This window comes from Chelonia mydas, chromosome 25 (assembly GCF_015237465.2).
Source record: "Chelonia mydas isolate rCheMyd1 chromosome 25, rCheMyd1.pri.v2, whole genome shotgun sequence".
Lineage (NCBI taxonomy): Eukaryota > Metazoa > Chordata > Testudines > Cheloniidae > Chelonia > Chelonia mydas.
The window spans coordinates 7,128,622-7,156,615 of NC_057858.1; the positions used below are offsets into that span (position 1 = coordinate 7,128,622).

The following is a 27,994-nucleotide window of genomic DNA, read 5'->3' on the forward strand; positions in this document are numbered from 1 at the left end:
TGGCAGTGACTTAATTCTCTCTTTTATTTGGCAGCTGCTGAAATATGTAGATAAGTTGTTGTTAACGATTAAAGTGTCAGAAAAGGCCAAATATGGGAGTGTGTAATTTTTTCCCCTTCCACAAGGTAAAAGGCTTACAATTTGAATCCTCGAGAAAGAAATGAAGCAGCTAGTCTGACAATATGCACAAGTAACTTGATGAGGGAAGGCCCAGGGTCCAGTGAGTAGGGGCAGGTTTGCCAGAAGAAGTCACAGCTTCTATTCCTTGCTCTTATTACTCACTAGCTCAGTGACCAGGATCAAGTTTCTCTCTGCTTCAGTTTCTCTGTGTCTATTTGGAGTGCAAGCTCTTGTAGGATGGAGGGGCTGTGTGCACAGCGCTCAGCACCCTGGAGCCAAACTCTTGGTTAGACCTTCCAGATGCAACTGTCATAATTAGGGCCCTACCAAATTCACAGTCATGAAAAACACAGCACGGACCGTGAAATCTGGTCTCCCCCAGTGATATCTGGGTTTTTGGGCACTTTTACACTATACTATACAGATTGCACAGGGGAGACCAGCATTTCTCAAATTGGGGGTCCTGATCCAAATGGGAGTTGTGGGGGAGGTCAAGTTATTTTAGGGGGGCAGGGTCATGGTATTGCCACCCTTCAGAGCTGGGTGGCTGGAGAGCGGAGGCTGTTGGCCGAGCACCCAGCTCTGAAGGCAGGGCCCCGCCAGCTGCAGTGCAGAAGTCAGGATGGCGAGACCATGCCAGCTGCCCAGCTCTGAAGGCAGCAGCGCAGAAGTAAGGGTGGCCGTACTGCTACCCTCCCCCTTACGATAACCTTGCAACCACCTCCCCCCCCCCGCCCACTCAACTCCTTTTTGGGTCAGGACCCCTACAATGGCAACAGTCTGAAATTTCAGATTTAAATATTGAAATCATGAAATTTACAATTTTTAAAATCCTACAACCGTGAAATTGACCAGAATGAACCCTGAATTTGTTAGGGCCCTAGTCATAATGAATGGCATTTTCAGAGCACTGCTCACCAGCCCCCTCTTCAGGCCACTCAAACACCATCATCATAATGAAGTCTCAGAAATGCTCTGACTTCTGGTGTTTTTTAAAGTCAGAAGCCAGGTCTGCCCTCCTGCTTGAGCTCACAGGCTTGCTTGACCTAGAGAGGAGAAGAGCATCCCCTTCTGAGACCAAACTGCCTTAGACCGGCAGCAACTGGGCCCATGAAACAGTTAGAGGTTGGAAAAGCTGGAGCTATGCAACACCTGGATTGCGCCCCAAGTTAGTGAAGGACAAATATAGCTATATTTCAAAATTCCACTTCCTTCCTTTGAGGCCCTCCTGCTGGTTGCCCATCAGCTAGTTCTCATTCTCACGCTTCGGGGAAGCCTCAGGGCATTTCACAACTCCCCTCTGTGAGAGTGGGATGCAGCTAAATCTTATTTTATAGAGAAAGGAGCAACGCTGGCTTTTTTAGATAAGCCAAAAGCCTCTTCAAGGGCTGGAGCCTGTAGCTGCCCTTTGTAACCGGCACTCCTGAGTTACCCTGGGTTTAACCATTGCTTGAATGTTCCTTGATCGTTCACCCGCACAGCAGCGTAGATTGCAGCAGTGCCAAAGGTCATTGCATCCCTAGGAAAGACCTCTGTGGCCATTACATTTCATGCTCGGCTCTAAGGCTTTAACTGCAAGGCCTTCCACGTGTTGAGGCCAAGTCTCAGTGTCTCAAGAACAACCCAGTCGCAGGAGCAGGGGAGGGAGAAGGGACGGTGTCAGCCTTGTCCTGGAGTCAGTGTCATGTGGCCCCCTTGCTATTATAGCACGGAGGAAACTCTCATCTTCAGGAACTGCAGCTTGCTGGGGGGCAAGACCATTTGCTGCAGATGTTTCCTACCGCAGAAGAGCTGAATCAGGGTCTTGGGAAAGTCCTGCTTACAAGCATGCAAAGTGCTCTGCAAATCTCCTCCCAGAAGCGTGGCAGGGGACTCGGCCAGGGAAGTGATTTGCATCACTGAAAATCCATTCAGGTTTGTCCAGGGTAGCAGCTCTCAAGTCATCAAATCCCATCTCTATTTGGATCTCATCACTTGTTCCTGGTTTGCTGCTGCAGGCGATCAGCTCTCCACTCACACTGTGCAACAAGCAGCTTCCAGTCTGGGACTTCCCCACTGTCACATGCTTGATACTGAAACCTTCGAATTCTTTCAAAATAGTTTGTGTGCGCACAAGCAGTAATAAATCTGTGCTGCCATCCTGAAAGCATTCTGTACACAAGTGGCTGTAGCCTCACAGCCTCATTACCCCCTTCTTATATAGACGGGGAAACTGAGTCACAGAGAGAGGTAACTTGCTCAAGTCCACGGCAGAGCTGAAAATAGAACCCAGGTCTCTGATACAGGGGATAGAATTCACTAGAGCTGAGTTCTATTCCCCGTGCTGCCACTGGCCTGCTAGGTGACCTTTGGCAAGTCACTTTGCCTCAGTTTCCCCCTCTGTAAAATTGTGATACTGACCTCCTGTGTAAGTCACTTTATTGCTAAGAGCCAGGGATCATGGCCACCACCGTAAAAACCACACACACAGAGACACTGATTCCGACAGGACGTGGGGCAAAGCTGAAGAGATCTGGCTTGACACTTTCCTGCATTTCCTCCTCCAACACTTTTTTTTTTTTAAATATTAGACTCCCTTTGTCTTATTTTCAAAAAGAAAAACCCCACCAAAACGCAGCTGTAAAAAGCAGGGGTGGGGAAGGAAAACCAGGCGTATCTAAAGGCCTGGATACACTAAGGGACCTTGGGGGTGCAACACCTAACTACCTAGCCACTCAGTGGAATCCACAAATCGTGGGTTTGGCTCCTGGGCTGCCCATTGAATACGTGGGGAGAGAGGCCCTACCCCTGGGCTTAGAGTTATCAGGGAATCCTCCTCCTGCACCGGTCCTTTTGTGCAGAATCAGGAGTGCTCAGAGACCACCACCTGTTACTGTTCCCCTCTGGCACTAGTTTACTCCTGATACCGTATCACGTGCACCCTGTACATGCTAGATTTCAGGGCTGCCTCTAGCAGGTCCGGCTTCTGCACCACATATGGACTGGCTACAGAGCTTCCTTCGCAGACAGATCACACCAGCCGTGTTCACTACAAGATCTTTGATGGACGGCCAAGTATGGCCGAGGTTAGCTTCAATAAGGATTACTCACACAGTATCACCAAGTGGCTGAACTACGGAATACAGTCTAGCCTTCCATTACACCTCCCTGCACCTGCTCTGTGCTGGGAGGCAGGCACTGGGTGTCTGCCTGATGCAGCAGCAGGCATGCCCAGAGGTAGAAAATTTAGGATTCTAGAGAGATTTTTAGAGCAAAAGTTTGGGTGCCAAGTGAATTTAGGTGCCTGCAAGGTTAGGCCACAGCTGAGCAGGGGTTTTGTGGACCTCCGCGGTGCCTAGACCTAGGAGCTAAGCTCCGAAGACCCTGTGTGGATCTGGGCAAAAATACACTTTGGAAAACGGGACTGGACAGCCTGTGGCTTCTGCCAAGCCAGCTGCAAAGGTGAGTCCTCAGCACCCTCTACTGAGCGTTTGTCCAGCAGGAGATGAACTGGCTCAGGAGGAGCCCAGCGGCATTCGGGGACGCTGCATCATTGGCCACAGTGAACAAGATGTTCCGAGTCAGAGGAAGCTTAGATGGTGAGAGTGTTGGCTGCCTTTTCACAGATGTAGGGGAAAAATTTGTGGCACGGGACATCATTCCAGTTAAGTGGCAGGGGTTGTTTGGTGGTCAGAGTCGCACAGTCCTCATTGTAATAGTTATCTGGCTGGGGAGAGAACCAAAATCTGGAGGGGAAAAAATAAATGGAACGGTCAGGATCTGCGTTTTAGAAACTAACGATGCAGATTTCTCTGCATCTCCGCTCTCCTTCCTGTGATGGGCCCTCCCCCGGCTGCTGCACCCAAGGGAAAGTACGGCCCTGGCCCACCCTACAGCATCAGGGGTGTATTGACTCAAGAGGCCTCTGTATGTTCGCACCCATGGGACTGCACAGACACTGCAGCCTGACCCATGAGTGGGGATGTGCAGAGCCCATCTCAAACAGCTTCGGTTACAGGTGAGCAATCACCATTTTCTGGGTCCAGATCACATGGATTTAGGGTGGCTATCAGGAAAAGCTTTCGAACAACAAGGAGTGATAGTACTGGAGCAGGTGACTTAGGAATGTTGTGGAATCCCCCCCGGCACTGGAGGTTTTTAAGAACAGGTTAGACCAGGGTGGGCAAACTACAGCCCGGGGGCCACATCCCGCCCTTCAGACGTTTTAATCCAGCCTTTGACCTCCCACTGGGGAGTGGGGTCCGGGGCTTGCCCCACTCCACATGTGCCGTGGCTCCGCATGGCTCTCAGAAGCTGAGGCATGTCCCTGCTCTGGCTCCTACAGACAGGGGCAGCCAGGGGGCTCTGCACGTTGCCCCTGTTCCAAGTGCCGCCCCCGCAGCTCCCATTGGCCAGGAACCGTGGCCAATGGGAGCTGCAGGGGCAGCACCTGTGCACGGGGCAGCACGCAGAGCTGCTTGGCCACTGCCATGCCTCTGCATAGGAGCCGGAGCGGGGACATAGCGCTGCTTCCGGGAGCTGCTTGAGGTAAGCGCCACCTGGAGCCTGCACCCCTGACCCCCTCCCGCATCCCAACTCCCAGCCCTGATCCCCCTCCCACCCTCTGAACCCCTCAGTCCCAGCCCAGAGCATCCTCCTGCACCCCCAACCCCTCATCCTCAGCCCCACCCCAGAACCCCCCCCCCCAAAGCTGGTGCCCCCATCCTTCCCACACACCCCAACCCGCTGCCCCAGCCCAGAGCTCCCTCCCGCACTTTGAACTCCTCATTTCTGGCACCATCCCAGAGGCTGCACCCACAGCCAGATCCCTCACCCCCCCGCACCTCAACCCCCAATTTCATGAGCATTCATGGTCCACCATAAAATTTTCATACCCAGATGTGGCCCTCGGGCCAAAAAGTTTGCCCACCCCTGGTTAGACAAACATCTGTCAGGAATGAACTAATTATACTTAATTCTGTTTCAGCATGTGGGGGGAGTGGGGGGCTGGAGAAAATGGACTAGCCGACTTCTTGACACCCCTTCCAGCCTTACATTTCTATAGTCATATTCCTACTTCTTCCTCTTCACCAGGATTACTCCAGATTTACACCAACATAGCTGAACAGAATCTGACCTGCAGCATCCTAAGAGATCAGGCTGAAATTCCCCACCCTGCTCCCCCATCAAAAGATAAAAGATGTCCAAAAAACACCCCCAAACCAAAACACACTACTGTTTGATTTTGGCCACATTTTATATTTCTCAACAGAAAAACAAAAAACAAAACAAACAAAGACCAAAACCAAAGTGAGCATCTTTAAATTCAAAATGGGCCAATTTTCATTTAAAATTTTTTTCACTCAATTTGCCATAAAAAAAAAAAAATCGAAAGAAATAGTTTTGTTTGAAATTTTTAATGGAAGTGACTTTGGATTTTGTAGCGAGCCCTAGCGTCAACCCAGCCTGCGTTTGGCTCGGGAGCAAGCAGCTGTGTCCCGTTCTGGTGCCCACAGCGCAGGAAGGAGGTTGATAAACTGGGGAAGGATCAGAGAATGAGGAAGGGATTAGAAAACCTGCCTTATTGTGATAAGCTATAGATGGAGCTCCTAGAGTCTAACAAAGATACAGGCTGAGGGGTGACTTGGTCAGTCAATATGTACCGACATGGCCAACAAATATTTGATATTGGGCTCTTCAAAGTAGCAAGCAAAGGTAGAATGCAATCAAATGGCAGGAGGCTGAAACTAAGTAAGTGCAGACTGGAAATATGGCATACGTTTTATGAGCGAGGGTAATTAACCACTGGAACAATTGACCATGGGTCATGGTGGGTTCTCCATCACGGACCATTTTGAAAATCAGGATGGGACGTCTTTCTAAAAGATCTGCTCTTATTCAAACAGGAATTGTCCTGGGGCCAGTTATACAGGAGGTCAGACTAGACGATCTGGTGGGGGGCGAGGGCAGGAGGAAGAGAGGGGGACAGGTTATCCTGTTTGTGTAACGCTGACAGACCCCAGTCGTCAGCAGGCGGGATCGAACCTGGGGCCTCTGGAGCTTAGTGCATGAGCCAAAAGCCAACTGCCTGTAGAGCAGACTCATTTTCTCTCTCTCTTGAAGTGGTCTCGGTGCCACTAGATGGGACCGAACGGCACCCCCAGAAGGTGTGTGGGTGACATTTGTCCCCCTTCAGTGCGGCTGTTGAATCAATGCATGCTCCCTCCTGCTCCGCTCTTAGAGAGCTGCTGTACGGCTGCGTGGGGAAGACATTCAGCGAGTGTCCTTCAGCCAGAGAGAGCACTACAGAGGACCCTGCTACACTTACTTCTCCATTTGGTTTAAGTCAGTGCCATCCACCCACTTCCAGGAGCCTTCTTGGGCCACATCCGTCAGGCCAATCCAATAAGCCTCAAGGCTTTGCTGCTTGCTGAGAAAGTCCTGGAGAAGGTTACAGACAGCGCCACATGAGGGATGCTTCAATGTTTCTACAAAGAAGCTCCACTCTGCTCTCAGCCACAAATCGCACCAGGCCACTGAACTGACAAAACAGGGCCCTTTCCCAAAAGCAGCAGGGGGAAGGGATCCCAGCTGGCCCTGTTCACTTGGGGGAGGAGGGGTCCTTCACTGTGGTACGTGAGCTCCCCACTTTTCATCCCCAGAGATTTTAGCCCTGTTTTAGTTAGTGGTTTGTTATGGGACACCAGGGATCATGGAAGTCAGAACTGGCTCCTCTATTGCAGTGGTTCTTAACCTGGGGGTCAAGAACAGGTGTCAGGGGGGTCACGGCCACCCTGCCCTTCCCACGTCTGTCAATGAGGGAAAGGGCACGATCTTGGGGGTTCCTGGTATGGACAAGGTCAAGACTTCCACCAGCAAAGTCCCCCAGCGGCCTCAGTTCTGAGGCCATTTTGCTGCTCAGCGCCTGGCCTGGTGCTCGAACGTGGCATCCCCCCACCTATCTCCCTGTGGGGCCTGAGCTGGTAGGCATTGTTAGAGGCCACCTCAGAGCGCTCCAATCGGAGGGGGCCCACAGAACAGTGCTGGAGGAGTCCAGCTTAGTCCCTTCCTTCAGCACTGGGGCCATGTGAAAAATTCAGCTAGAATTTGGGGCCCACAGGAAAAGCTCCTATTCCTTAGGCACACGCCCCGCCATTTGGGGCCATTCACTGCCTTCTGGAAGTGGGTCTGCAGTGTCTTGACCACTACCCATGCACAAGGCAGAATGGCCAACTAGCAAGCCATGCATTCACCCTCTAGGCTGGAAGGAGATTGAGGCAGGAAGTGAGTCAACCCCTTGTCCCCCCCAGGGGCAGGGAACAATCCTGCTCCAGCTGGAGCAGCTGTTAAGCGCTATGCAGTAGCTAAGGAACACACAAGCCCTGTGCTAAGGGTCATGGGACAGCCCCGGTGGAAATGCCTTGGGCCAGGGCCATTGACTTGGGGGTCCTCAGCACTTCCCAGAGCATGGGCTTGCAAAAAGAGGCATTAATAAATAAATAAATAAAAATCTACGGCCCTAGGAGGCTCCATGGTAGTAAGTGGCTCACGTTACCTGCTCCTCCCGATTGGTAATGACCACTAGCTCGGCCTGTTCCCTCTGGCAGCTGCTCCTGCTGTCGTTCCACGATAAAGGACTTGGAGAAAAGTAGTAACACCTCCCTTTGTTTGAAATCCATTGGTAGGGGCAGAAGGTACAGCTGATGTCTGAGGAGGGAGGAGAGGGAAACTGAGCACGCCTTGGCTCAGAACAGGGGGCCGGTAAGAACAACCAGCCCCTGGACTCTGCCGTTGTGCCCCTCCTGCCCGCTAGGCAGCTGCCATCTCCGCTCCGGCCCTTTGCCCGAGGCAGCAGGAGAGAGCGGCCTTCGCGGCTGAAGCGGGCAGCAGCGCATCTGCCCTTTCCTTGAGGCCCATCCGAACAGGTGGGCGTTCAGAGCTGAGACTAGGAACCTGGACTCCTGGCTTCTACTGCCAGCCCCGCCATCTTAAGAGTCACTTCCCTGCTCAGGGCTTTCCTTTCACCCTCCGTGACACGGGGACAATGGCACCGTACTCACTGCGGGGCTCTGAGGTGTTGGAGGACGGGGACTCCAGGGCGCAGATCTTTGCGTGCAACGCCAACTGCAGTAACTGGGAGTATCTCCCTTCCGCTTGCTGCAGTTCGCTCTTGGCTTGCTCGGATTCCTCTAGAAGCTGCATGTTGCCAGCTAGGAGCCGGGAATCTAGCAGAGGGAGAAGACGCCACGTCTGAGTGGGGCGGCCCCTTCCCAAAGGCAGTCTACTTCAGCATCAGTCTCACCATTGATAATGAAAGCTAGGCCAATTGTGGCCTCAATCGATGGCCTCTCCTGGCCTTTAATCAGGAGGCTGCGCAGGTCTGAAAGGTCTGTGTGAACAGTGTGGGGAGTCAGGCTGCCAGAGCGGACATTATGGGAGCTGCCTCCAAGCCGCAGCCGTCACACCGGCCATCTGGTTTTTCTGTTGCATTAAACTGTTTTCTTTAGGTTGATTTAACTGACCCCTCCAGCCTTGGGGATTTGAGGTGCCCATCATGCTAGGCACGGACTGGCCACCCACACTAGAAGCCAGTCACACTTGAGGAGAGTCATTAGGGATGAAATTGTGGAGAGGGAGGGAGGGAGGGAGGTGGAGGAGATGCTAAGGGAAGAGGATGCATTTGCTGGAGGTTTAAGATCTCAAATCTAGGGCTCGGGGGCAGAGATCTTCCCGATGAAGTGAGCTGTAGCTCACGAAAGCTTATGCTCTAATAAATTTGTTAGTCTCTAAGGTGCCACAAGTCCTCCTGTTCTTTTTACGGATACAGACTAACATGGCTGCTACTCTGAAACCGAGGAAAGGAGGTTCACCTAGAATAGAGGGACCGTACTTTCCAAGTCAAAAAAGTGTTGTACAACTATTTCACTACCGACAAGTTGTTCCCACATGACCCTGTTGAGTCACCGTTGCCAGCTTTTGACACAACAGCTTCCTGAGTACACTGCTCAGAGGCAAGGATGTCCTGCCATCCACTAGCTGACAGTTGGAAATGAGTTTATTATGAAATAGCGAACCAGAGGACTTAGGAGGAGTGTTTCAGGGAGGCCCAGTGGGCTGAGGATCTCCGAGCACACTTCAGCTGGGGAAAGCATTGTTCTCTCCATTTAACAGGGCGGGGAACCCCAACCCTCATCCTTTCCAGCAAAAGTACTTACACAGGATACTCAGGGAAATTAACGCCACCAGGAACAGCACGCAGAGAATCACCACTGTTGCTAGCCAAGCCCACGGAGACGTCTTCTGGGCAGGGGGCTTTGATTCTGGGTGTACAGGGAGAAAGGAAAAAGAACAAACACACACACACCACACTGGTCTGCATTTGGTACAGACCCTACGCAGTATCAGCAGCAGAAGGAAGAAAGTCATAGGCCAGATCCTCAGCTTGCGCAACTCAGCACAATTGCTCCAGCGGCATACGTTAATTTACATCAGCTGGTCCTTAGCATTCAGAAATAGATACAGCATCCAGTGTCCTCGTGCAACCCGCTGTGCTTGGAGGCCCGAAGAGAACGTCTTATCTGAGCTTATTATTAGTGTTAGGTAGAGTCTAGAGACCACCCCCCCCACCCCGAAGCCTTGGGGCCCATTGTGATAGGCACTTTACATGCACATTGTGAGAGGCAGTCTCTGGCCTGAAGAGCTTCCAATCTAAATAGCCAAAATAGGCAGAGGGTGGCAGGGGAAACTGAGGCAGAGAGAGGCAAAGGCACTTGCCTAAGATCATCCAGCAGGACAGTGGCAGACCCGGGAATAGAGCCCAGTCTCTTGAGACGACATGGCCCAGTTGGATTGGGACCCTTTATGTAACATGTAACACATGGGGACGTTGATATTCCAAGCCCCTCACTGGGACTCCCACCTGAGAAGCACCTGTCAGGGTCTTTCTGTGGCAGACTGTTACCTGCTTTCTTCACATCTGTTTGCTGCGATCTGGGAAGAAATTTCAGATCCGCGTAGGTGACCTCAGCTTCCGGATCCATCTTTCTTTTTCCCCACAGATCCGGGTTTCAGCTTCCTCCTCCTGCCAGATACCCGGCCGTGGCTAACAGAGACCAAGCACCATGTATCCCTCCAGAGCAAACAGTGAACTTGAATCAAAGTAAGAGATGCAGTTAAGGAGCTGGGGTTGGTTATTGAATAATAAGATTGGCCATGTAAGTGACTGCGACCTCCAGGCTAACAGGCACTGCTTGGGCCAGGAAGGGTTTTCTGAGTCTGGGAGTGATTGGAACAGGCCAGCTGGTGGACCCAGGTGACCGGCCCCCAGGAAACGTGCATGTGTAAGACAATAGGAGAAACAAAGTTAGCTGAACCCCCTAATTGCTCATCCTGGCACATCCAGATGTGTTAGTAAAAAAGCCAGCAAACATCAGAGAACTCGATTTAACAACACCACACCACCTCTTAACTAGCGCTTTCCCTCAGTCGATCTCAAAACACTTCACAAAAGGAGGCCAGAGACAGAGCCTTCATTTTACACATGCGGAAACCAAGGCATAGAAAGGGGAAGTGACTTGCCCCAGGTCACCCAGCAGGCCAGTGGAAGAGCAAGGAATGGGACTCAGAAAACCTGGGTTCTAATCTAGTGATCTAGCCTCAAGGCCATACTGCCTTCCCTAAGACTAATGGGAAGCCAAGTGACCCGGTGCATAGGGAACTAGACAAGGACTTGGGAGACCCGAGTTCTGTCCTGGCTCTGACCTGCTGTGGGACCTGGGCCAAGTCACTGTGCCATTCCATGCCTCAGTTTCCCCATCTGAAAAACAGGCAGAATAATATTTGCCTCCTTTGTAAAATGCTTTGAGATCTCCGGATAAAGAACGCCAGACAAGGACTAGGTAGTATTTTCATGATCAAAAACCAGACCAGAGAAGAAATATTACAGCAAGAATCCCAAATTGCTGCCCCCATGACGGGGCAGGAAAAAAACAAGCCAACCCACAAACCCCCTGCAAAGAAGACACACAGGTTTAATTCTGCACTCTGCACTTCCCCGTAGATCTGAGGAGGCTGGGAATGGTCAGTCCCGAAGGAGGAACAGAAGACCTCCAAATAAAACCAAGGAGGACAATGGCTCCCCTCTTTCTTGAGGGCCCCTAGCAGGCAGCTGCCAGCGGAGTTGCCACCCAGTCACTGACAACAGAAATCTGGCACGTGGCAGCTCCGCCTCGGCAGTGGAAGAGGCCGCTGGAGAAGGAACCCTTCTGAGACCAGGAAATGGCTGCAGGGTCACCACCATCGTGGCACCGAGATGGACGTTGGTAACTGGCTGCCATAAAAAGGGGGCGGGGGGGGGGAGGGAATTAAGACGGTATTTCTGGAGTCAGTTGATCTCAAGTCCTGTCACATGACAGGGACATTTAGTCACAGGATTGGAGCCAGAAAATAAAGTGTTGGCTTCTTGCCAGCATACCCCAGCCTTAGGTTCTTATTCCACGTGGCAAATCCTGCCATCAGATGGTCACTGCTAACTTCGGCTGGACAGGAAGCAGTGAGTTAGCCAGAGAGAGGCGTAGCCCATCTACCTGGACACTCTGTTAATACAAGACACAGGAAGTAGCTGTTCTGCGCCGCTCAGCACCAGCCAGGCCTCAGCTGTGTCCAGCTTTGGGCACTGCACTTCAAGAAAGATGTGAACGAATTGGACACGGTTTCCGGAGGAGAGCAACAAGAGCAAGAAAAGCTTTAGCAAACCTGGACTCTGAGGAATGGTTGAAAGAAATGGACCCGTTTAGTCTACGGCAGTGTCTCTCAACCTTTCTGATACCAGGGACCTGCTTGGTGCCTTCCTAAACTGTGTCAGGGAGATCTCAGAGACCGGTGCCAGTCCACGGACAGGCCGTTGAGAAACACTGGACTAGAGAAGAGACGGCTGGGGTGGAGGGACCACATGATAACAGTCTTCAAATATGGACAAGGTTGATATCAAAGAGGACAGTGATCAGTTGTTCTCCATGTCCACTGAGGGTTGGAGGAGAAGGAATCAACTTAACTTGCAGTAAGGGAGATTTAGGTTGATAACAGGAAAAATTATCTAGCAGGAGAGCCAAGCCCTGGAACAGGTTATCCAGGGAGGTGGTGGAATCCCCATCTCTGGAGGTTTCGAAGAACAGGTTGGACAAACGCCTGTCAGTGAGAGTTTAGGTTGACTTGGTCCTGCCTCAGAACAGGGGGCTGGACTAGATGGCCTCATGAGGTCCCGTCCAGCCCAGCATTTTGAGGATAACGAAATAGCCTGTGTCTGCCAGGGCGGGAGGCAGTTCAGTGATTGAGTCATGCAAGGAAGGAAGGAAGGAGAACTTTAACTGTCAGTTTCCCTCAGCCCCGGAAACCCCCTGCCACCCAGGCTCAGCCAAGCATGGAAGTTTCAGTGACAATGGGTCACGTTGTGGGTTCCTCGTGCACCGTCTCCACAGCTGCAGCAAGGAGAATTCCTCTTGTAGACCTCTATTACTAGCTAAATAATAAACATATACCTAAATTCTTAAAATATAGGCCTTTACAGGCAGGCCTGGATATCTATATCCTAACACCTCTTTCAGGAGAGACCCGTCAGGCTGGTTTGTACAGGCCCTTACCGAGGGAAAGCCGTCACATTTCCGACTCTTGGAAGAGTGAAATCTTTCTTTGCCCAAATCCCATCTTGGAGCTGGCTTGGTTGGAAGGTTTCACCTCAGTTTTGTACATTTTCTTCAGGGGGAACTAAAACGTGGTGCTTCCCCACCCCCACGTGTCCTGTGAAGTCAGGTGGCATGGGAGCATCTCAGACACAATGCCTCTCAATCCTGTTCTGCAGCACCCCACTCTGCTCTTCCAGCCCTGGGCTGCCCATGTATGTACAGCTCAGCCCAGGAACCTCAGGCCTGCTCTGTAACAGCCCCTGCTCATCCAGCCCCCCCATACAGTTCTGCCAATGCACTTCAGACCTGAGTTGCAGCCCTCTGCTATTCTAGCCTCGACGCCTTTCCAACAGGACCCAAGTCCTGACCCACAATGCCCCCAGCTATCAACCCCTCGACCCACAGAGCTTACATGAAATACCGCCCCAGGCTTGATCAATTTTGCTCATGGGAAGCTGTAGCAGTCTGGGTCCCGCTCCTAACATGGTTCGAATGGAGAGGTGCTACCAGGGAAAAGTTGGGATAGCAGGGGCCAGAGCTGCTGCAGGGCTATATGGCTTGTGTGCACACGGCCATGGCATCACACTGATCCTGGGGCCTCCACCAGGGGTGGGTGCACACACAGGCTGTGGGATATTGCCATGTTCATGGCATACTTACAGAAAAGTTCAATACATAACTACTCTTGCTGGATGGTTGCAACATAACACTACTTTATTTCTTAGAACACGGCACCATTACAGACAAGAACCCCAAAACAGAGAGAGAGAGGCAAAGCAGGCTGCTCCCTAAAACAGAGAGGCATAACGCACCCCACCTTACTAGCCTGGCTGTCTGCAGACTGACTGCTGCTAGCCCAGAACACATGCTTCCCTACAGAGCCCCCTAAGCTGCAAGCAGGACCAGGAAAACCCTCTGAAATTTAAAGTGACAGCCTACAATTTTAAAACAGTTTTCAATGCACCTCAGGGACAAATCCCCCTGACAGCTTAAGGTGAGGGAATCTGTTTCTTCATGAGGAGTCCTCGGTCACTGGTTTTTAACACAGGAAGGGGCAATCTGGGCCATGGGTTTTTATCTCAAGCCTTAGTGGCAACGCTGTGGATCATCACTCCTGGGTCCTGCCCTGAGCCACATGAAAAAACCAGCATGGCCCATCCTTTCCATTATGTTGCCAGGGTGAGCATTAGGCAGGTAGTAAACAGTGCAGGCTGGGCTTTACCTTCACCCTCCTCAGATCTAGGGGGAAGTGAAGAGTGCAGAATTAAACTTGTCTCTTCTTCGCAGGGTGTTTATGGGTTTATTTTTTTCCTGCCTTGAAGTGACACCCAGCTGGGATCCTCATGCTGACAGCTAGCTGGGGTCTCATGACCCCGTCTCCACCAAGCAGTCAGTAAGACACTACATCGGCAACGGCAATCCCCCCCAGACAGCGCTTCCTGACAATAGTTACAACGGGAGGAAGCATCTATTCACTCAACAGCATTAGGAGAATGGTTATAAACATGGACCATTGAAAGCCGGGGCATTAGTATTTAGGTCCCATCAACAAGCTGAACTCAGACCCCATATCTGCCCCTCCCACCCACAATCCAGCTTCACCCTCAAGTTGGGTAAGTCATGCAATCCATCGCCCAGCCTAATTCAGATCCATTACTGCTGTGGTCCAATCCCCACACCCACCGTGGCCCACAGACCTCCCTCCCGTTCCAAATGCACAACAGTGCCATCTTTCTTCGCTGCCAGAAGTTACCACAGAATCAACTCAGCTTTAAAACTCCCCCCAGCCGAACGGAGTAAATCTACAAAAGGGTTTAAAAAAGGGAACGACTTGGGGGGAGGGGGGGGAAGGGAGGGGCAAGGGGGTGGATGTTTTGGTGGAGGCAGCCTTGTCTAGTGGTTAGCGCAGAGGACTGGGAAGCAGGACTCTCGGGTTCTATTCCCAGCTCTGTTAGAGGTGTGTGTGTGTGTGTGTGTGCATGTGTGAAAACAGGACTCCTGGGTTCTATTCCCAGCTCTTTTAGAGGTGTGTGTGTGTGAGAAAACAGGACTCCTGGGTTCTATTCCAGCTCTGTTAGAGGGGTGTGTGTGTGTGTGTGTGTGTGTGAAAACAGGACTCCTGGGTTCTATTCCAGCTCTGTTAGAGGGGTGTGTGTGTGAAAACAGGACTCCTGGGTTCTATTCCAGCTCTGGGAGCCATGGGTTCGAGCAGGGGTCGGCAACCTTTCAGAAGTGGCGTGCCAAGTCTTCATCTATTCACTTTAATTTAAGGTTTCGCGGGCCAGTGACACATTTTAACGTTTTTTAGAAGGTCTCTCTCTCTAAGTCTATACATTTATATAACTAAACTATTGTCGTATGTAAAGTAAACAAGGTTTTCAAAGTGTTTAAGAAGCTTCATTTAAGATTAAATTAAAATACTGATCTTACGCTGCCGGCCCGCTCAGCCCGCTGCCAGCCTGGGGTGCCGTTCACCTAGGCTGGCAGCGGGCTGAGCGGGGCCGACGACCGGGACCCCAGACCGGCAGTGGGCTGAGTGGCTCAGCTCACTGCCGGTCTGGGGGTCCATCCGCCGGCTCCTGCCAGCCAGGGTCCCGGCTGTCGGCCCCACTCAGCCCGCTGCCGGTCTCGGATCCCGGCCCTGCCCACATACAGTGGGTACCTACCTTCTCCCTGGTTCTAGCCCATTCTCTTCCTCTCTCTGCACTGAGCTGAGGGGGGGAGTGCGCCGAGTCCAGGGCTGGGGGTGAAGGAGCAGGCTGGGGGTTGGGGTGCAGGGTCTGGCCAGGAGCTAGAATGAGGGAGGGGGCTCAGGGTTGGGGCAGGAGGTTTGGGTGTGGAGCGCTTACCGGGGCAGCTCCTATTTGGTGTGAGGGGTCCAGGTAGGAATGGGGGGCAGGGTGCAGGAGCTCCCGTTTGGTGCTCACGGTGGGGGTGAGAATGTGGGGGGTGCAAGAGTCAGGGCATGGGGTGTGGGGGGGCTGGGTATGTGTGGGGGGGGCAGGGGGCTGGGGGTGTGTGAGGAGGGTGCAGGAGTCGGCATGGGGGGCTGGGTATGTGTGGGGGGTGCTGGAGTCAAGGCTGGGGTCGTGGGGGGTGCAGGGGTCGAGGCAGAGGGCTGGGAGTGTGTGAGGAGGGTGCAGGAGTCCGGGCAGAGGGCTGGGGTTGTGGGCTGGTGTTGTGGGGGTCCTCCCAGCCCCCTGTCCAGAGCAGCTCACAGCAGGGGGCTGGAGGGGCTATGCCCTGATTCCACCCCCCTTCCCCAAGGCCCTGTCCCACCTCTTCTCCGCCTCCTCCCCGGAGCAGCGAGCGCAATGCGGCTCCGCTTCTCCCCCTTCCCTCGCAAGGGCCATCAGCTGATCAGGGGCAGGGAGGGAGAGGAGGGGCAGGACCCCAGCAGGCTGGGGGAAGAGGCGGGGGAGCAGGGAGAGGAGGAGGGGCAGGACCCCAGCAGGCTGGGGGAAGAGGCGGGGGAGTGGGACCTTGCCTGCCCTGCAGCAGCCGCCGGCAGGACCAAGCTTCTTCACCCTGCCCCTGCCGGGGGGCAGAGAAGAGCAGGCCAGGGCGGGCAGGATTTTTAATGGCTCGCTGCTGCCTGCCGGGGCCCTGGCCTGGGTTCGGCCGCGGGTGCTGAGCGGGGCCGGCGGCTGGGGCCCGGCAGGTCGCAGCCTGCCATTAAAAATCGGCTCACGTGCGGCCTTTGGCAGGCCTGCCATAGGTTGCCGACCCCTGGGTTAGAGCTTGTTATTCTGGCTGGTTCTGCAACCCTGGGTGACCCAGCCCACTTCCAGCCTTGGATGTGCTCAGCCCCAAATCCCCAGCATGAAGATCCCTCTCCTTTTGCAGAGCTCGAACCAAGACCTTCCTGGCTTGGACTCAGCTCTACTTTTTAACTTGTGGCTAAAATGCAGACAACAGTCAGCCCCTCCTGGGGAAGAGTCCTTCTCCCCATGCCCAGCGAACCCCAGCACTTACTCGGCAGTAGCGTTCTCCTGTCTTCTGCTGTTGTACGAGCCGTGCAGAGCGAGTATTCAGCAGGGCTCTCTTCTCTCCTCGGTCAGAGGAACACCATGGGGCTGCAGCTGGCTCTTGACAAGGGCAGGCCGGTCACCCCAGCATGTGTCCTCCTGCTCATTGAGCTGTGCCCAAAGCACCACGGGGAAGACGTTGAAGACAGGAGTTCTTGTTTCTTCAGCAGCACAGTTCCTCTTTTTGGAGGCAGAAGGTGAACGGCTGATGTGGAAAAGCCCTTGAGTAACAAGCTCTGTCAGACAGCCCAAACGAGCGCCGAGGCCCCAGAGACCGAGAGGAGAGAGCCAGGGTCACGCAGCTGGTCCATCCACCACCAGTCCCATCAGACCAGTGCGGATGGTTCCCCTGTGGTCCGTTCCACAGCCCCCCAGAGCTCAGCACATGGAACATTTTCCTGAAGCGCAGCCTCTGTGTTCCCGGTCCAAATTTCAGTGCCTCACTCCCAGTTCTAGCCCCTTCTATTGCTCCAGCTCTGATCTGTTCTGGTCCTGGCGTCCGACAGACAGTTCACATGCCCGGCCCCAGCAGGTGGTTACAGCTACTTAGCTCATTTTGTTCTTTTTCTATTAATACACAGTCAAAAGCGAGCAGGCAGACAAATGCACTTGTGTGGCACCTGGGGACAGAGTTCGCTGACTGGGAATTCCCCTGGCATAGGGATGGGGAAGACCAGTCTGGCATACAGCTAGTCTGTCTGGCATACAGGCAATAGGGTGCCCCTGGCATGGAGGTATTATCAAGGAAAGAGGGCCTGGTGGAATTTAGAGCAGCCTAGGGGCTGCTCTGACATGCTGGGAGATCAGCCTGGGGCAGAGGATCCAGGGAGCACATTTGTGCCATGTGATTGGCACAGGTCAGACTGGGCCCACAATCAGGATTGGGGTTGTGTTTTTTGTTCTTCCCCACCCCCTTTCTGTATTGATTCCATCCCAGGGTTTCCCTCCAGCCATCTCCCCCCAGGACAGGAAAAGGCACCTGGTTCCCATATCTTCACTCCCTACCCATTACTTCACACCTTCCCCAGCTGAATGCCAACCCCACCAGGCAGGGAACTGGTCAAAGCAGGGAACTTCCTGTGACAACAGCAGCATCTCAGCTCTAGGAGCTGCACGCCGGCCTGGCCTTTGTAGGTTTGGGTAGAAACCAGCCGCACCCAGGTTTTATTTAGGTGGGAGGAGACCCTGCTGGAGCTATCGGAGCAGCAGCGTCAGCTCCACTCCCCTGCTTACACAGCTGGAGCACATTCCCTGCAGTTTATAGCTTGCCTTTAACAGAGGGATAGCTGCCTGCCCCTTTCCAGACAGTTCACGTGCCAGAACCGTGCTCCCACCAGCCCAGGCAAGTGCAAAGGAAGTAGCCTTGGAACTTGGGGTCCTGATTCTAGCTACCAGCCCCTTTCTAGCCTGCCCAAAGGGCAAGAGGCAGCATTTCAGCAGCTGATCTAAATTAGTAATTTTGTTATAGCGGGGGATGCAAAAGGGCCCCCCAGAAAGTTCCCTGTCCCAGCAGAGTCATGGACAGGGCTCACCAACTTTTCCCTGTCTTGAGCTCAGGGTCCATAACATGCCTACAAAAGGAGAGTTAACTCTGCAATTCACCCACTCCCCCTCCCCCATAATATACCTGGTGAACTCCATTAAAAGCCCTGAGCAGAGCATGGCTCAGCTCCCAGGGCGCACCTGCTAGGAAGCCAAAGGCGTCTCCTCAGGCTGGAGCTCTGCCCGATTTCCTGCAGGAGTCTCATGCAGAGCAGGTGAAGCTGTTTAACCTGAGAACACATTTCACCTGGATGCTCGTTTGCCTCCTCTTAGCAGCCAGGGCAGCCCCCAAAGCTCTGCTGTGTGGTTTCCTGGGTGGCTCTGGCTTCCATTATAAGCTAGTGGTCTAGGGGATTCTCTCTCTGTATCATTAGTGGGGCCAGTTTGTGTGCTGGGGGGGAGGGAAAGGCAATAACTTAGGGGTCTCCACAATGTAGCAGAAGGAGCTGGTGGGCTCTTAGTGCATCTTCACCTGGTGAGACAGGTAAGCAGCTGGTGTTTGCACCCGCTTTCTCCTGGTCTTGGGCCTAGCCCTTTCCTAGAGCCCATCATATGCTTCTTGGGGTGTAGTGTTGATCCTTGCTGGGGGGACAGAGGGGATATGTACCATGGGCTCCCAATTACACTCTCCTTATACTGCTGAATTGGTAATGAAAGAAGTGCTGGGGCTCAAGCAATTGTTTTACATTCATAACTGACGTGCCAAGCCCAGAGGTACTTGGGCTATGAACTCCCAAGCCCAGAGCTGCCGGGGCTTAGCCCTGTTGTTAATTAAGCACTGTCTCATTCAGTAAGAGGCATTGGAGATGCTTGTGACTGTTCTCTGTATTTCTTATACCTTGCTAGATGAAGCACCATGTCGTCCCATGGTTCCTTGGTGGCCCTGGGGCTTGGTTCCCAGCCCAGGTGTAGCACCCCCATGCAAGTGCAGACGACCCCCTTTTCTACTCTGCACTTCCTTCCACACAAGGGCCAGCCTCTTCCCCCACTCAGCCAGGAAGACTTCTTTGAGAACTTTGATGGGTATGTGTCTACTATCTATTTATTGTGGGGCTGCCCCTCCCTGACAACTAGGGCATTATCTCCAGGAATACCTACAGATTCCTAGCAGTGCGGGCAGTATGATGCATCTCCTAGAGGAACCCGCCCTAGGAGAGAGAAGGGAGTTCAGGGCTCCCTTCAATTCTCTGTCTCTGCTGAGACTGCAAACAGAAGGGGTAACTGGTGCTCAATGACAGCTGCTGGGGGTTAGACCGAGACCCCAACTCACTTTACGTGCGCCTCCAAAAGGGCCATTGATCTTCTCCGCTTCCGTTGGCCGCCGATCTGGACTTGAGCTAGCGCTCTAGAGTTGAAAGTTCCCCTCTAACCTAGTGCCAACAGGCTGGAGTCGGCTAGTTCCCGGCAGGCTTGGCTCTGCAGTGTCCTGCCACTTGGGTAGCCCTTTACCCCAGGGCACAGCGGGTGTATAATGCTCCCATGCTGAGTTATTACTGGTTTGCGTAGCACTAACACCTCGAGACCATTGGGGGCCTCCTGGGTGCTGGGTACTGTCCAAACGCACGGTGAGATGGCCTCCGGCCTGAAGCGCCAACTGTCTAAATGGATGAGAGAGAGGTGCATAGAGGCTTTGATCGCACAGCAGATCAGAGACAGAGCTGGGCAATGGGGACTTGACCCCCCTATGGGTTTTAACCTGTGGCTAAAATCCATACTCTTCTCTCCCGGCTCTCGCTTGGCTTTCTCACGCAAGCAGGGAGCTACCCGCTCAGTGCAGGCTGGGGATCTCTTTTTAACGGGACCCACTTGCCTGCACTAGGCCCGAGAGAGGCCACTATGTTTGCAACTTGGAAGCTCTCAGAGGAGCCGATTCTCTGTGGGCTTCTGGTCCCCCTCTATTGTATGTCTGCTGGCCAGATGCATGGAAATGTGGGAGAATCCTGGGAGTGGGGAAGGGAGTTGGTATCAAATAGGAGAAATGTCTTCCCAACTTCTCCCTTAAAGAGCCTTGCCCCTCCTTCCCCCAGGGTGTCTCTGCCGGGGAGTTAGATAAAAGCAAAGAAATGTGAGACCGGAAGGGACATCAACAGGTCATCTATTCCAGTCCCCTGCACTTGAGGCAGGACTGAATCTAGGACAACTCTCCCATCGCTAATTAAGGGGCTCTCCTGTTCCCAAGGGTTCTCTTCCTACTACTGCAGCAGAGATTCCTTCCCCCCCTCCCTCCCCCAGTGTTTCAGGGTGAGCACTGTAACGTGGGAATGAGATCCAGGCCTTATCTCATTCCCCACTCTTTCAAAGTGACCCAGTTTCAGGAGATGGTGGGGGCAAGAGGGGGAGTTAATCAGGAAACTAGCTCTTCTAGGGAGTGTGGAAGGGAGCCTGACTGACCCAACACGTTGTCCCTCCCAAATGTACCATACCTGGACTTCCTTCCATTATCACTGTAATGTTTTGGCACCACGTGACTCTCTTGCTCGCATGGGTTTAATTAGCAGGCAGCAACAGAATCAGGGTGAGAACAGGTCTTATGGGTCATACACTGAGTATTTGCACCGCAGCTAGCAATCAGCATTTCTTTCAAGAGCTAAATGCTCAAATGTCTGGTTAAGCAAAGCTTAACATTATTTGCAATAGCACCATCTGCTTGCATCCTAATGTTGCAGTCATTCCAGAGACTATCCCGTACCCTCTTGAAACAAATCCTGGATACCTCCTGATCTCCTGTCTAGGCCGTTTGAACGGCCTTCCCCCAGGTGAGCACCTTGACAGCCAATCTGCACAAGCAGTAATAATAATTGGAACAGAGCCCTGGTCTCCGGTGTCCCAGTTCTGTTCCTCTAGCTGCTGCACCACGCTCTCTTCCTCAGCCTTGTAGCCCAACTAGGTAGGGACTCGTGGGTATCTTTCCATGCCCAGTCAATATTGGCACTTCCAATCCAGAGCTGCGCTCCTGGTCTCTAACCCAGCCACCTCCCTCTCCTGAGTGATGCTGACCCAGTCTGCAATGCAGGTCACTTCCAGGAACAGCAGTGGGGAAAGTGCTGTGTTTACCTGCACTGAGGGCTGGAAGCTCCTCTGGGATTTCCTTGTATTGATGAACCCTTAAAGGCGTTGCCTCAATTGCAGCCACACTGGGGTACCTGGGTGTTTGTCTGTAAGTGGGTAACCCAGCTAGTGACTGGTGCCCACTGTAAGTGATCCAGGCCTGGTGCAATTTCCTAAGGTGTGTGCAGACCCAGCTCAAGGCCTGTGTGCTTGTTTATCCCAGCTGCAAGTGCAGTTAACCTTGGGCGGGATCCTGGCTGTCTTGCTTGTAGGAGCTTCTATGACCTGAATGACATTTTTGGGGCTGACTCGTTCGAGTGCGACTCCTCGGTGCCCGACGCCCATCTGATCCAGAGGATTGTGTCTCAAGTGGAGTTCTACTTGTCTGATGAGAACCTGGCCAAGGATGCCTTCCTCCTGAAGCACGTTCAGAAGAACAAATTGGGCTTTGTCAGCATCAAACTGCTGACATCTTTCAAGAAGGTGGGTGGTTCCCTCTTGCCGCTAACATCCTGGTACACGTGACTAGAGCAGTGTTTCTCAAATGCGGCCGCTGTGGCTGCATGCGGCCACCAGGGGCTTTTCTTGCGGCCACAGCCTCCTGGGCTGTGATTGCCCTTCCAAAGTAGGGCCTCCTGTTTCTCTCCCCCCGACCCCTGCCCACTGTTGCTCCTGGATGCCCCTGTTGCTCCTTGGTGTTGGTTGCTGGGGCCACCATCAGGGGTTGGGCCCTGCCACCCTCTGGAGTCACCTGGGGCACAGCGCTGGAGGGGCAGGCAACCAGTGAGTCCCCAACCTTCCCAGGGGTGGTGGGGCAGCCAGCTCTGGCTGTGGGGCTTTGGGCTCCAGTCCCGGGCACTGGCTTTGTGGTGGCAGGCCCCAGGGTCTGGCCCGTTGGCTTCAGCCTCCATCCTCTGGCCTTGTCCTCCAGCTGCAGGACTTCTGTGCAGCCTCGCTCTGTTATCAGTTGTGCTTCACCCCAGAGGTGGCTGCATTTCAGAGGTAGACAGAAGTGGGTGGTTTTTCAAATCCTTTAGGATCTTTCAGGATGAAAAGTGCTCAGTGTAGATGTTAAGATTTTAACTGTTTGTTTGGTGCACATTTTCTAAAAATAGGGGCCTCGAATTAAGCTCTTAAATTGTGTGATAGGCTCTGGAAAAGAAAAGCAGTCTAATTTTCAGAAGTGCTGGGAAAGAAGCAACATTCATTGGCTGCTCCTGGAGGTCGTGATTGCCCAGCACTGATAGAAATGGGGCCCTTTACTTGGGAGACTAACCTTAGGTTCCTATTTTGAGAAATCTTGGCCTAAACAGACACGTCAGCGGCCTTTTATGGAATTCTACATATTCAAGCTCTGACTCATGTTTAGCTGTTCTTGGCTTGTGGGAGAATATTGCGTGCGCTCTGACAGTACATGATCGGTCTGCTCGAACACACAAAGGCCTATCCAAACTGCTTCCGATTTGGTCAAACCATCCTCTGCTGGCCACAGACTGGACACGCTTCACTTGAAGCAGGAAGGACCTTGCTTTTTAAGGGTGGGGTGGTACATCCTGCTGGAAAGTGAGTCTTCACCTTAGCCATACCAAGTCCGCTGTCTGTCCATATTAAAACCAAGCAAAGGCACCTAACAGAGTGATTACCCATTGGTGGAGGCGAGGGGAATCTACCAAGGGAAGTGTTGGGCTCTTCATAGCCTTCAAATGAAAACTGGGTAAATTTCTGGAAGACAAGGTTTACCCAAACACATTACTGGGTTCAGTACAGGTGTAGCTGGATGGAAGTTTCTGAGCTGTGTTATGCAGGAGGTTGGACTCCATGATCTAATGGTCCCGTCTGGCCATACCATCTATGAAACCTCTTCTCCCTTCCTCCCCTTGAAAATAAGTGGGAACCAAGGTTCCCAAACTGTGCTCTGCAGACAGCTGAGCTCTTCTCATTTTCGGCTGGTGGTGGGGGGGTGGGAACCCAAGTGCTAGCCTGGACTTCTGTGAAAGCAGCTTGAGGGCAAAGAGGAGAAGCTTCTTTCCTAGGGATCACTGTGCCATAATAGGGAAAGGAGACAGATGGGCTTTGGAACCTGAGGACAGCAGTAGGAGAAGGGAACAAGGAAAGCAGAGGAACGGGAGCAGGTGGGGGGAGGAGGAGGACATAATGGTATTAAAAGACCAATTAAAATACATCAACCCAGCACATGTCAGCATCAGCTGGCGTTTCCCCAGAGATGTAACCCGACAACCGGTGGGAGGTTGGGGCAATCCTCTCTTGGGCGATGCATGCAATGGAAAAGTTAGGAGAGCACCCAAGACTGAATATTTTGTAGCTGGGAAGTGTTCTTCCCCCCGGCCCCACCAACATGGCCTGTTTCCATGACTGGTGTAACCGAAGGGATTTGCCAGCTTCCCAATAGGAGTGGTGGCAAACTAGTTTTAAGATGAAGCTTGATTAAACCTATGGGATTCTATGATGGGGTTGCCTGCAATGGCAGGGGACTGGCCTCAGTGACCCAAGAGGCCCCTTTCGGTAACTCTCTGGGGTCTCCGGCCCTGTTCTGTGGAGCAGCATGCACTTGTAGGCCTCTGTCTGAATAACCGAGGGCCAGGCGGCACGCTGGACAGCGTCCGTGCACGTTCCTCCCACGCAACATGCTTCAGCTCAGAGCGGGAAGCTCCCCTCCAGCAGGGAGAGGTGAGGAGTTGCTCTCCACAGAGCGTTTGGATCAGGGCAATTTCCAGAAGCTCCCACCAGAGCAACATTTTTATTCATATCTTCCCCTGGCGCTTCCCTCCTGGATCTCTTCCATATGCAACTTTCCCACTGCCTGTCTTCTCAGAACTGGGAGTGAAATCCTGCCCAGGGCTGGGATGGGGATAAAGGAGGCAGGAACATCATTCTGACTGGCTGCTTGGGGGGGATGAAAGAAACCGGGAGCATGTGGGGAACTGTGCCCCCTTTCCATGTCCGCATATGGACAGTACCAGAGCTCCTGGTGCATGGGGGCAGAGGGTTCTGTGCAGGTACATCCCAAGAGTAGGAGGAGTCTTTGATATCTTCATGGCAGGAGAATATTGTTTCCCTTCTCTCTTGCTAACAGGTGAAATACCTAACCCGAGACTGGAGGATCACTCTCTATGCCCTGCAGTTCTCGGAGCTGCTGGAGGTGAACGAAGAAGGGACTAAAGTGAGAAGGAAAATCCCCATCCCGGAGTCTCTCCTGAGCATCCCGCCAAGCAAGCTGCTCCTTGCCTGGAACCTCCTACCCCAGGAACAGGGAATGTCGCCACCGCTCCAGAAGAGCTTCATTGAGACCATCACTAAAATGTTCAGCCCCTTCGGCGCCATCGCCTCCATCCGCATCTTGAGGCCGGGCAAGAAGCTGCCCTCTGACGTGAAGAAGTATTCCTCCCGCTACCCTGAGCTCCTGACCAAGTGCTGTGCCCTGGTGGAGTATGAAAACCTGGAGAGTGCTAGGAAGGCTTATGAGGAGCTGAACCATGGCCACGGCTCCCCCGGCAGGGAGAGCATCAAGGTGGTCCGTCTCTCTGGGAAGGGCTCCAAAAAGAAGAGCGGGGATGACATAGAAGAAGTGGAGCTGGTGGACCAGCTGGCCAGGAAGCAGCAGGCGTCGGAGAGGCTGGCCTATGCCACGGGAGATTCTTTCTTCTGCAGCTCTTCGGAGTCTGACAGCACGCCGGCTTCTCCTCCCGTCCTGATGCAGAAGTATCTCTCCACTCCAGCGTGGTCCGCCTGCAGCCTGGGCGTGAGCTTCAAACCCTCCTTCTTCAGCAGCCCTCACGCCAGCCCTCTTCTCTCCAATAAAAGCCTGGCTCACCCCCACTGCCCTTCACCGCTGGCTGCCGAGCTGGGCAATGGTGGCTCCTCCAGCCCAGACACGAGTCCTGAGTTCCGAAGATTGTCCGATTCCTGCTGGGACAGCGGGATTGGCTCTGGCAGCTCATGGGTCCAGCGGCGACGGGTGGCCGCCCATAGCCAGTCTCTGGAAACCAGAGCTCTACCCTGCTGCTCTCTGGAGTTAAGAAAGATGCCAGATCCCTTTGGCCTTCGACCTGGGGTGATGCGCCTGCCCCGGGGTCCAGATGGCACCAAAGGCTTCTACAACAGCATCGGGAGAGGAAAGCTGGTCCTAAGACACTAGAGTGTCTCGTTGTGGTTCTTTTGTTTTTGTTTTTTCTTCTCTCAAGTAAATTAACCTCTTTCCAGGGTCACTGGGATATCTGCTAACGACATAAGCACAGCCCTGCAGGAAGCTGGAGTCTGAAGTATTAGAAACTTAGGGGTTAAGAGGGATGTTCAACGAATAGTCGGCTTGGGAGGTGAGATGCTGAGGAAGAGGATGTACCAAACCACTGCCATTTCTCTCTCGCTGTAGTGGCCGCTTCTGTCCATGTGCTGTCTAGTATCTAGATTTTCTAAGCTGAGCCATGCTGCTGAGATTTTATTGTAGCTAAGGGTTTTATTCCACTAACTCCCAAGCTATCAGCCACCAAATAGTTACATGTATATCTCAGCCTGCACCTATCACTAGCAAGACTCAAGGGCATATTCCTCTTTTTGATCCAGTAATGTAGCCTTCAGTTCTCAGAGCAGTGTCACCTAGGGGTGAGTTTATACCCTTTCAGAACCAGGCTTTCAGGATGTGGTACTCTGTAACAGCACAGCTTGGCAGCAGATGATGTAAATAGGTTGTTTCTAAATGGAGTATTATCTGTGTTGACATGAGAGGTGATGCAGATGGAATGTTAAATAAAGAGAGTTGAAGTATTCCAGGCACCTGTTGTACCATTTGAGCCATTGCTTTCTCCTTGCACATCTTTTCTGGGTGATCTGCAGGCTGCAAAAATATCTCCCTCTTTGAAAATGTTCTGATTTCAAAATGAGTTTCCTAGCAAAGGGATGCTCATTTCATCCTGTACCTAGGCTGTTTCACTGCTTCCTGCCAGGGATTTAATTAAAGTCCTCCTCTCCCCAAGGAATAGACATTTATCCCACAGACTCGGAGAATCTTCACTAGTGGTATGGGTTCTATGACACAATTAGTAGGCCTGCCTCTAGAGGATGGAATCAGGACACTGTTTCATTCCTGTATCCATCACTGTCAAGGTAATTTTGGGGTGAGAGTCCCTTCCCCACCCATATAGACTTTTGTCTCCAAAGCAGCTTGTTTTGTTGGCTCAACAAAAGGGTGTCATGTTCTCTTCCCTAGAACCCACATGGTTGTAGACATGACTTCTGTGTCTGCTCTGAATACTGGTCTTGGTAAAACTTTAAATAGGAGATCTGCAAAGGAAAAAAAGATGGGGGGAGGGATGTATGGGGGGTTAGGCTCCTTGATGGGGACGGATAAGTACTTAATTATCTACCTTCCAGGGCTCTAGTAAGGTTGAAATCACTAGTTTTGCAATCAAGGATTCTGCATCGTTTTACAAAGTGCTTTCTATGGGCTAGTCAACACTTAAAACTTAACTTGCCTGAGCTACGTTGCTCAGTGGTATAACAAATTCACACCCCAGAGTACTGTACCCCGGGTGTAGGTGCGGCCAGGCCCACAGAAGAATTCTTCTGTCAATCTAGCTCCTGCCACTCGGGGGGGTGGATTTCCTACATCAGTAGAAGAACCTCTTCCATTGCAGAAGGAAGTGTCTACCCTCTGGTGCTACAGCATAGTGTAGATAGAACGTATGCACGAAGGACAACTGTGCAAATAACCATGTGGTTTCCCCATGGAGTCCTAATGCGGGTGCTTAATGTAATGGCATCCCTGGCTGGGATCATCAGTGGGGATCGAACCAGGTCGTCTGGAGCGTGAGCCTCCAGACTACTTAACTGAAGAGGAAAAGTCCATTAACTCAGTGGTTCTCAACCTTTCCAGCCTACTGTACCCCTTTGTCTGGCATAGCCCAAGTTTTACCTCACTTAAAAATCACGGGCACTGGAACAATGTGTATTGTGGGGGTGCTGAGAGCCAAACTATAAACCCTCTATATGATGGAAACCACTTCAAGTCAGGGGGTGCTGCTGCACCCCCTCAACCCCAAGTTCTAGCATCTCTGAGTGATAGTGTCACCTCCTGACGCAGAGTGAGGCCCCGGGCTGCTCAAACACAGAGAGAGACAGTCCCCGCCCTACGGAGCTTACAGTCCAAAGAAGACAGGCAAAGGAAATATTAGTAAAATGGAGCCTAGGCTGGAACACACACAACTGTGTTTACAAACCCACCCTATGAGTGCAGAAGCCAGGGTGCATGACGCACATGCAATTGCTATTGAAATAATTATTGGATTTTTTTTTGTTTATCAAAAACCTGGTAAATTATAAAGAGGTATGTTTGGGGGGGGGGGGGGACCAGAACTGCAGCTGTTTCAAAGCCTGCAACTTGGAAACAACTTCCCACTTTCAACACAGGTTGTGAGCAGCCCGACTACAAACATGACAGTAATGGGACTCTATGTATCTGATGCATATCATACAAAGGTACCTATTTAAGGGGCAGCTGTAGGAGAGCCGGAGAGGGGTAAAGAAGCAGAGGCCATCTGAAATGCAATGTTGGGAACAGGGTTGAACACAAGTGATTTTATT

The 27,994-nt window shown here is 52.5% G+C and overlaps 2 protein-coding genes across 7 annotated transcripts; one reads left to right on the plus strand and one right to left on the minus strand.

Annotated features, from left to right (window-relative positions):
* On the minus strand, nucleotides 1-18,392 carry LOC114020067 (C-type lectin domain family 10 member A). Of its 5 annotated transcripts, XM_043536135.1 has the most exons (8): nucleotides 16,755-18,385; nucleotides 11,573-11,693; nucleotides 10,061-10,247; nucleotides 9,315-9,419; nucleotides 8,160-8,324; nucleotides 7,655-7,806; nucleotides 6,428-6,540; nucleotides 1-3,845 (listed from the first exon to the last, which is right to left on the minus strand). In XM_043536135.1, exons 3-8 carry the CDS (start codon nucleotides 10,137-10,139, stop codon nucleotides 3,692-3,694), a joined length of 768 nt encoding a protein of 255 aa, XP_043392070.1. In that variant the 5' UTR covers nucleotides 10,140-10,247; nucleotides 11,573-11,693; nucleotides 16,755-18,385; the 3' UTR covers nucleotides 1-3,691. The 5 variants fall into 5 exon arrangements, with proteins under 5 accessions (XP_043392070.1, XP_027680446.2, XP_043392072.1 ...); XM_027824645.3 differs by lacking the exon at nucleotides 11,573-11,693 and having other exon boundaries at nucleotides 16,755-18,384; XM_043536137.1 differs by lacking the exons at nucleotides 9,315-9,419; nucleotides 11,573-11,693 and having other exon boundaries at nucleotides 16,755-18,386.
* On the plus strand, nucleotides 17,875-26,296 carry LOC102938188 (la-related protein 6-like). 2 transcript variants are annotated; one of them, XM_043536133.1, is made up of 4 exons: nucleotides 17,875-18,833; nucleotides 19,196-19,372; nucleotides 21,670-21,880; nucleotides 24,492-26,296. In XM_043536133.1, exons 2-4 carry the CDS (start codon nucleotides 19,206-19,208, stop codon nucleotides 25,551-25,553), a joined length of 1,440 nt encoding a protein of 479 aa, XP_043392068.1. In that variant the 5' UTR covers nucleotides 17,875-18,833; nucleotides 19,196-19,205; the 3' UTR covers nucleotides 25,554-26,296. The 2 variants fall into 2 exon arrangements, with proteins under 2 accessions (XP_043392068.1, XP_027680435.2); XM_027824634.3 differs by having other exon boundaries at nucleotides 18,425-18,564.
* Nucleotides 26,297-27,994: the final 1,698 nt, after the last annotated feature.

Bases quoted from the DNA above. Each gene is read 5' to 3' on its own strand.
- LOC102938188 (XM_043536133.1), top strand. From the start codon at position 19,206: ATGTCGTCCCATGGTTCCTTGGTGGCCCTGGGGCTTGGTTCCCAGCCC. The intron at 19,373-21,669 runs GTATGTGTCTAC...TCTTGCTTGTAG, and splicing joins TTCTTTGAGAACTTTGATGG to GAGCTTCTATGACCTGAATG. The intron at 21,881-24,491 runs GTGGGTGGTTCC...TCTTGCTAACAG, and splicing joins TGCTGACATCTTTCAAGAAG to GTGAAATACCTAACCCGAGA.
- LOC114020067 (XM_043536134.1), bottom strand. From the start codon at position 9,525: ATGACTTTCTTCCTTCTGCTGCTGATACTGCGTAGGGTCTGTACCAAA. The intron at 8,325-9,314 runs GTAAGTACTTTT...TCCCTCTGCTAG, and splicing joins AATTTCCCTGAGTATCCTGT to ATTCCCGGCTCCTAGCTGGC. The intron at 6,541-7,654 runs GTAACGTGAGCC...AACCTTCTCCAG, and splicing joins TTACCAATCGGGAGGAGCAG to GACTTTCTCAGCAAGCAGCA.